This window comes from Chrysochloris asiatica, unplaced genomic scaffold (genome assembly GCF_000296735.1).
Source record: "Chrysochloris asiatica unplaced genomic scaffold, ChrAsi1.0 scaffold00042, whole genome shotgun sequence".
NCBI lineage: Eukaryota > Metazoa > Chordata > Mammalia > Afrosoricida > Chrysochloridae > Chrysochloris > Chrysochloris asiatica.
In genome coordinates, this window is record NW_006408560.1 from 17628297 (window position 1) to 17636924 (window position 8628).

Consider the following 8628-nt stretch of genomic DNA (forward strand, 5'->3'; position numbering starts at 1 on the left):
CCTATCTATACTCTCTCCACCAATCACACATCTGTGGTTAGGGAGGGGAGAGGAAGGAGGAATGATTCAGATCTTGACTTTTGAAAAGCTTCAAGTCATCTGATACTTTTGAGCTCCTCCTTCACTGATTACAGGCTTGCACTTTATTATTTGCTTTTAGTGTGATAATTCCCCATGACCATTCCCTGGCTAGGTTTCCAAATGGATACTCCCAGCTTGCTCATTCTTTGACTCCTTAAACTGTGCGTTTCTTCCCCATTCAGTTTCTTCTGAAATTTAGCTATGCATTCATTGCAATCTATTTTTAGATTACTAAAATCCCAAGTGTTTCCTTCTAATTCCTCCTTCACCCTTTTGTCCACATCATTCAATTTATCTTCAAACAATTTGCCCTTTTCCTCATTTATTAATCTTTTCTTCCAGTTACAACCATCACCATTCCCCACCATTATTTGGTTTAATTGGTTTAAATTCTCTCACATTTCTCAAACTTCTCATTTTTGCTTATACTAATTTTCCTTATGCTCATTTTGTTTATCTTTTAAAATCTCTTTCCTCCAATTGACACCCCTTTTTCAGATCCATTAGAGATACAGGTGGCAGGAGGCTGTGAGCTGCACTCTTGGAAAGAGTCAACAGGTTTTCTGTGGGGAGCCTATCAAGGATTAGATTTCTTGAGCTTTCACAACAATTCATGGATACCATCTCCAGAGTGTGGAAGTAAGGCTGAGAATGTCTGTGCACTACTCAATCAGTACCAAGGCATTAAGGAAATAGTGCACGGGCTCATCAGTGACACTTGCCCACGTCTCACTTTGAGTCTGCTGGAAGCAGGGAAGGCGGATCTCCAGAGAAAAGGTCAGTCCTGCACCATATCTCAGAGAATTTTCTATTCCAAAATCATATCTTCCCACAATTTAGCTTAAGGATCAGAAAGAGAGGATAATGAGTGACCGATTCTCAGTGGTGAGAAAGAAAGACATATCTGTCTAAACTGATGTTGACATATTAGCCTCGGACTTTTGTGTGAGAGGTCTTACCTGAATATCTTTCCTGTTCTTTCTAGTGAAGCCCGAAGCCAGGCTGTCCAGTGGCACCACTCCTGGTCCTGGCCGTGTACTGCTGATTTGTCATGTTTTTGGCTTCTACCCGAAGCCTGTGTGGGTGATGTGGATGCGGGGGAATCAGGAGCAGCCTGGTACTCAGAGAGGTGGTGTTCTGCCCAATGCTGATGGGACCTGGTATCTTCGAGTATTCTTGAATGTGACAACCATGGAGGCATCTGACCTGTCTTGCCGGGTGAGGCACAGCAGTTTAGGTGACAAGGACATCATCCTCTATTGGGGTAAGAAAGAACTATGTAGTCTTCAAACAGAGTACAATAACAGATTAAAAGATTTGTTTTCTTAGGGATTCCAGACCCAAAAGGGATATCATAGTTAGTATAATGAACTTGTTGTTGTTACATGCTGTTGAGTTAGTTCCGACTCATAGTGACCCTGTATAGGGTTTCCAAGGAGCGGCTGGTGAGCTTGAACCTCCAACCTTGCAGTTCAAACCGACTTTGCATTCCAGCAAATTAGCCCACAGAGCTAGACCAGGATTCCACACCAGTACAAGAAATTATTGTTGTTGTTGTTTAGTGCTGTCAAGTTGCTTCTGACCCACAGCGACCCTGTATAGGGTTTCCAAAGAACAGTTGGTGAGCTTGAACCACCGACCTTGCAGTTCAAATGACTTTGTAGTCTGACACATTAGCCCACAGAGCCACACCAGGACTCCAGTACAAGGAATAGAAGAGTTGAAAATGAGGAGCCTGTAGATGCAAGAGTATGTTGAGGATTGCAGAAAGAATTATTCCTTTAATTTGGATGAGTGAAGAAGTAAGAAGAAAGGAGATGGTTGAGACAGACATTTAAACGAACAAAGGAAAACCAGGGAAAGTGGTTAAACAGGGATGGAACTGAAATGATATTTTTGTTTGTATGCAGAGCATCACAGCTCTTTGGGTGTGATCTTCTTGGCAGTGATAGTGCTCCTGGTACTTCTGACTGGCTTTATGTTGTGGTTCAGGACGCGCTGGTGAGTTCTTTGTATCCATCTGTCTTGTCCCTTCCCCAAGCTATTTCTCTATCCTCAGTTCTTCACTTCCCAGTCTCCTTCTCTCTTTTCTTGTAATTCTCACCTTCATCTATGCCGACTGACTTCCATCTCTGTTCTTACACAGTTCATATGAGAATCTACTGTGAGCCACCTCATTACTCTTCTTCCATTGGAAAAAGACCCTAACAGCCCAGGAATGCAGGACATACCTAAACATAGCATGGTGATGACAATTGTTTAACTTTCCTTATAAAACTTCAAATATGTTAGTTTATTTCTGCTTAATGATTGGTTATCAATATGAGCGAAACATAACTTTGTAGGATTTGTTGTTATGACCTGGATTCTTAAGCTTTATAATTTAAACTTTAAAGGAACAAAATGGGGTCCCAGAAATTTCCATAAATTCCAATATTAATCAACCATCAAGCCTAATTTTCAGATGTCATTTTTAGAGGCCTTCTCGAATTGACATGTGGGAAGCAAGCTCCCCAGTCTCAGAATTTCACTGCACTTTTAACTATATTATGTTAATTGTATTTCTAGTCCTTTGAGGCAGTTATATAAGCCCCGTTTTCCCTTCTCATTTTTAAACTTTTTGAGAGAAAAGTCTGTCTTCTTAATATATATTTCTCTACTTAATATTTGTTTTACCTGCATGTAATATAATCTCAATAAAAATCCATCTTGTATTTATGTCAAATTTGTAGTCTTATTTTATTCCTTTCTGGTAGTTTTTGTTAGAGTTGTGAACATTTGATGCTCAACTTGATAAAACTCTTCTCACTTGGCCAGAAGACTTCACACTTGCCTAGTTCCCTGGTTTCTTCTCTCAGTGTTTGAGAAGAAACACAATTTATTCTCTTATCATGTCATGCACGTTATTTCACTATCTAGAGTCACTAGAATGCATTTCTTATTCCAGTTGTTCCAAATAGAAAGAGCAAGACATCATGTAGGTCCTTGCTCTTCACTGTTGTTCAGGGTCAAACAACAGACTTGTCACATCAGAGCCTGATTTTCTTTTGTTGTTGTTAAGTGCTAGCAGCTCAACCAAGACCTTCTGTCTCTCAGCCTAGTGCTCATAGTGGGACTTCAAAAAGTTCATGGAAAAATTCCATAATCTTTTAATTTCTTTTTTCACAAACTTTTTGAAGCCCCCATCTTAATATGTTTTCCTAATTTACTTTAACTTGTACTTTATTTCAATTTATTGATGAATTAGATTTTTAAATTTTTTCTAAACTTTTAAATAAGACATAGAAAATTTATTTAAATGAAATATATATGACTGGTTGACTATATTATATGGAAAAGATTGAACACATTGGTGCATAAATACATTAAAAATATTAATATTTAAAATACGTTGTTCATTATTTTGTCTCAGTTCATGGTGTTCATTTAAAAAATCCTTTTCTTATTCACACATGAAAGGAAATTTAACTGACCAAGTCCATAGTAGCTGAAAGTTTGCAGGGAATTTCTCAGTTCTAGAAAGAAGGATTAAAAGAGAAACTGTAAGTATGGGGGTGGATAGTTCCAAAGAAAAACAAAAAAAGGGAAATTTCTTCTTAAAAGTGACCTGGCCACATTCACACACAAACATAGGCATCATTACTGGCAGGAGCAAGAGATAAGGGGAGATTTTAGCAAAATTGAAGGAATAACAATCTGTGTTATGTATGGAAAAATTAGTATTAGCCTTTCTTGATTTGAAATTTTTTTTTCTGTGACTTTAATTTGAGGCTATAAATATTCATTGGTGAATTTGATAATTCCTGTGGTATGGAGCTGTGGGAGAAAACACTGGACTTTAAGTTCGGTTTGAATCATAGGTCGGCAGTTCAAACTCACCAGTTGCCCCTTGGAAGCTTTACACAGGGTTGCTATGAGTTGGAACTGACTCTATGGCACTTAACAACAAAAACATAAATTCAGAAATAATTTAGCTATACAAAAAGACTTCAAAAACTTTGTGAAAACATGGAATTAAAGATAAAAATTTGAAAATATGAACTTTCTTTCTCACCATAAATTCCATCAAGGTTAAGACACTTTTATAAGTGATGTTGTTGTTGTTATGTGCCGTGGAGTAGGTTCCGACTCATAGCGACCCTGTACAAGGTTTCTGAGGCTGTAGATCTTTATGGAAGCAGAAAGTTTCATCTTTCTCCTGCGGAACAGCTGGTAGTTTTGAGCTGCTGACCTTGAGGTTGGCAGCCTGATTTGTAACCACTATGGTACAGTATTGACTTCTATTTCCTTTAACCCTTGCACTTCTACCTGTGTCTCCTAATACTTTCATCTTTCTTCTGCCAACCTCCCTCTTGTTTCATATTGCCTGCCCCATCCCCCATGTTAACACCTGTCTACCCTCTAGTTTGTGAATAATTCCCTCCTCACCACTCCTATCATCCAGTAACCATCATGGAATGTTTCATTTAGCAAGAAAATATTTTTACAGCAGCCTCATACAATATTTGTCCTTTAGTGATTGACTAATTCCACAAAGCACAATGTCCTCCAGGTTCATCCATGATGTGAGGTGTTTTGCAGATTCGATGTTATTCTTCAATGCTGTACAACATTCCATTGTGTGTATGTACCAAAGTTTGTTGAACCATTCTTCCATTGATGGACACTTGGGTTGTCTCCATCTTTGTGTTGTTGTGAATAGTGCTACAGTAAACATGGGTGTGCATTTATCTAGTTATGTTACAGCTCTTATTTCTTGTGGATGTATACCAAGTAGAAGGATTTCTGGGTCATATGGTATTTCTATTTCCAAAATCTTGAGAAAGCACAATACCATTTTCCATGGTGGTTGCACCATTTTACAGTTCCACCAGCAATGTAGGAAGGTCCCAATCTTTCCACATCCTTTCCAGCATTTGTTGTTTTCTGTTTTTTGGAACTTTTTATTAATGCTGGAGTGAGATAATATCTCATTGTTGCTTTGATTTGTACCTTTCTGGTGTGGTTCTGTGGGATAAAGCATTGGACCTCAAGGTCAGTTTGAACCACAAGGTAGGTGATACAAACTCACCAGCCACTCCCTGGAAACCCTATACAGGGACACTATGAGTTGGAATAGACTCGATGACACTTAACAACAACAACAACAACAATGGCTAATGGAGTCTTGATGTGACATTGTAGGATAAGTAATAGACCAAAAGGGTGGCATTTCAAACTCACCAGGTGCTCCTCAGAAACCCTATACAGGATTGACATGAGTTAGAACAAACTTGATAGCACTTAACAACAACAATAACAATAATGGCTAATGATGGTGCACATTTTTTTAACGTGTTTGTTGGCTGCTTGAATATTTTTTTGGTAAAGTGCTGTCATGGCCTCTGCCCATTTTTTAACTGGATTGTTTGTCATCTTTTTGAGGTGTTAAGTGTTCTATACATTTTGGAGAGTAGTCCTTTATCTGATATGACATTGCCAAACATTTTTTCCCAGGCTTTGTTTTCTCTTTTTACTCATTTGGTGAAATCATTTGATGCACAAAAAGTGGCTAATATTTAGGAGGTCCTAGTCATCCATTTTGTCTTCTGTTTGTGTGTTTTAGTTATATTTGATAGTGTATTTATGCCATATACCAGAGCTCCTGTTTGTCCCTATTGTTTCATTGATGATCTTTATAGTTCTAGGCTCTATATTTAGGTCTTTAATCCACATCAAATTCGTTTTTGTATATGATGTGAGATATGGGTCTTGTGTCATTTTTTTGCAAATGGATTTCCTATTTTTCCAGCACCATTTGTTGAAGAGACTATTTCTTTTTTTAAAAGTTTTATTATGAATTATGTGAGTTTACATGGGAGAACATCAGTTTTACATTCTTCCTATCGTATTTAGTTTCGTTGCAGTGACTACAATCCCTTCCATGCATAATCAAACAACCAAAGGATACACCCCCACAGGCCTGCTCCCCTGGCTGTCAGCACACAGGCCCTCTCCCTCCCTGAGTTCAGTGTCCCTAGCTGCTCCATCTGTCCACATCATTGTCTCTGTCTCCATCCCTGGCATCACTGCCTCTCTGGGTAGGGACCTGTTCTCAGCTCTTCTCACTTGATGGTCCCAGGGACCTCTGCTCCTGGGTTCTAAAATCAGTCACTCCCCTCCTTTTGTCAAACCAACTTGGCAGTCCAGCGCATTAACCCACAGCTCCACATCAGGACTCCATCTATGTATATGTATATTAAGTTGATTTCAACTCACAGATACCCAACTCCTAGAGATTTCTAAGATTGTATATCCCCTCCATGCATCATCAAACAACCAAAGGGTACACCACACAGGCCTGCCCACCGGTGTCAGAGCACAGCCCCTCTCCCTCCTTGAGTCCAATGTCCCTAGCTGCTCCATCTGTCTACATCATTGTCTCTGGACTTTTTTATGCTAAGGTAAAACCAAATTATTGACAATAACACTTAAGTTATCTGTATGTAAGATATTTTTTTTATCTCCATATTTTCTCAAACAGGGGAGAAAATGCAACCAAAATTTATAAGAAAAACATGTTAGAAACCAGAGTAAACTTCTGAGAAAATGGTAGTATGAAATATTCCATAATTTATCTTAGTGAGGTAAATTCAAAGTAAAAATGGAAACTTCATCTATATAGAAAAGAGCTATATCTTAAAAAGCTAGGAAGATCTTTATACTGTAACAAAGTTTGTATACAGTTTTAGGATACATTTCCACTATTTTTGAGTGTGTTGGAATGTGATATTTGCAATGTAGGAAAGTAAGTTCCATTTATGGGAGAATTAACAAAGGTAATCTGGGATATGAACCTTGAGAAACAGAAGACAACCATGAAAAATAAAATATTATAAAAATGGAGAATAAAATAATATAGGAATAATATTTTGGTGTAATCAATGCAAATGGCCGTTGGCTTTGGGAATTAGGGTATAAACACATGGTGTGTAGTGGTCTATAGGGTTTATTGTGACTGGTTTTTATACCTTCTGCAGCTTGTTCTTTATTGTTACAGCCTGGACAAGCAGTTGTAGGATTTTGTATCTGGTGTCCATTTGAAGGTTTTACCATGGTAAGTAAGTGGTTGCTTTTCAGGATGTCTTTGTCTAAGGTCAAGTGAGTGTTTTTATGCTGATGTGTGATTTAGGTGATTTTCTGAGGAAACAGACTCTGATCTGGAGATCTGTATGGAGAATTTTTACTGGGGAGTGTTCTCAAGAATAACTGTAAAAGGAAGAAGGAAGCAGCACAGGGCAGAGAGGAAAATTGAACACTGATGCATTTGTCACAAGGATTCAGGCAGTCTCCTAGGGAGCACTCCAAAGATTTCATAAAATGGGGTAATGAGACCAAATCTTTATACTCTCATATTTGATGTGGAATTTCCCCAGGAAGGGAATGTCCTTTTGTCAAGATAGCTCTGTTCTGCTGGGGACAGTTCCTGGAGAGGAACACAGTTATGAGTGGTTAGTAGCCAAGACTCCCTGAAACTGAGAAAATTGGAATATTTGCACTGAAGGTGGTATGTTTGTGACTGGACATAGTAACTAGTAGAACAAGGCAGTAACATTCATGTGTGGCTACATTTTCTTCCCTGCTTGAGAAAACGTACAGATAAAAAGGATATAATACACAGATGACCTGTGTGTATTCCTATCAAAGTATGACTGTACATAGGCTTTGTAAGTACAATGTCAAAAACCCAGTCCATAAAGCAAAGCAAACCTTAGAAAGTGTGCATGATCTTTGATATGTTGAGTCTATACTATTTATTTGTCTAACTAAAGGGTTTGCTTATTTTTGCTGATGCTCTGTTTAACCAAGCATTATATCCTTTCATAGTGATTGGTCTTTTCCTAAGATGTGGCCAAAGTAAAAATATGAACTATTGCCATTGCTGAATATATGATAAAGAAGTTGAAGAGATGCCATCAAGTGACTAGGAATTGAACTTGCGACAGTCTGCAATATTTCCTTTTTCAGAAGTATTGTTAAGAATATTCTTTAGAAAATTTGAATAAATGTATTGATATTGGAAGATATTACTAAAATTAAGGATTATAGAAAACAAACCAAATGTTTACTTTTAAAAAATATCCACTTCTAAATTGATGTGCTTAGAACTGCTTTTTAAAGACAGTTAAATAAAATTAATACTACAAGCAGAATTATATTAGAATTGTATTTGAATGCTCAAATTCCTTATAAGACTCAAAGGATTAAGAAATTCTCAAATAAAAATGAGGTGATAATATTAGGTCATAAGAAGATATCACTAATGCTAAACACATTACAATTTTTTTTTTTTACTTTGACTTCAAATTCTACAATATATAAAATGCAAGAAGTCTTCAATTTATATAGTAGTGTACAACATTATCAACTGGACTGCTAACCACAAGGCTGACAGTTCAAACCCACCAGATGTTCCTCAGAAACCCTATACAGGGTCATTATGAGTTAGTATTGACTGGATGGCACTTAACAAACGTATAATTGATCCAACATCAATAGGATACACAT

The 8628-nt window shown here is 37.5% G+C and overlaps 1 protein-coding gene across 1 annotated transcript in view; it reads left to right on the plus strand.

Annotated features, from left to right (window-relative positions):
* Positions 1-6665, plus strand: part of CD1A (CD1a molecule) — an 8144-nt gene extending 1479 nt beyond the window's left edge. Inside the window, exons 3-6 of the mRNA XM_006861744.1 lie at positions 580-858; positions 1067-1345; positions 1992-2082; positions 6605-6665. Of these exons, the coding sequence (XP_006861806.1) occupies positions 580-858; positions 1067-1345; positions 1992-2082; positions 6605-6665 (710 nt within the window). The remainder of the gene's footprint in view (positions 1-579; positions 859-1066; positions 1346-1991; positions 2083-6604) is intronic.
* The last annotated feature ends 1963 nt before the right edge of the window (positions 6666-8628 follow it).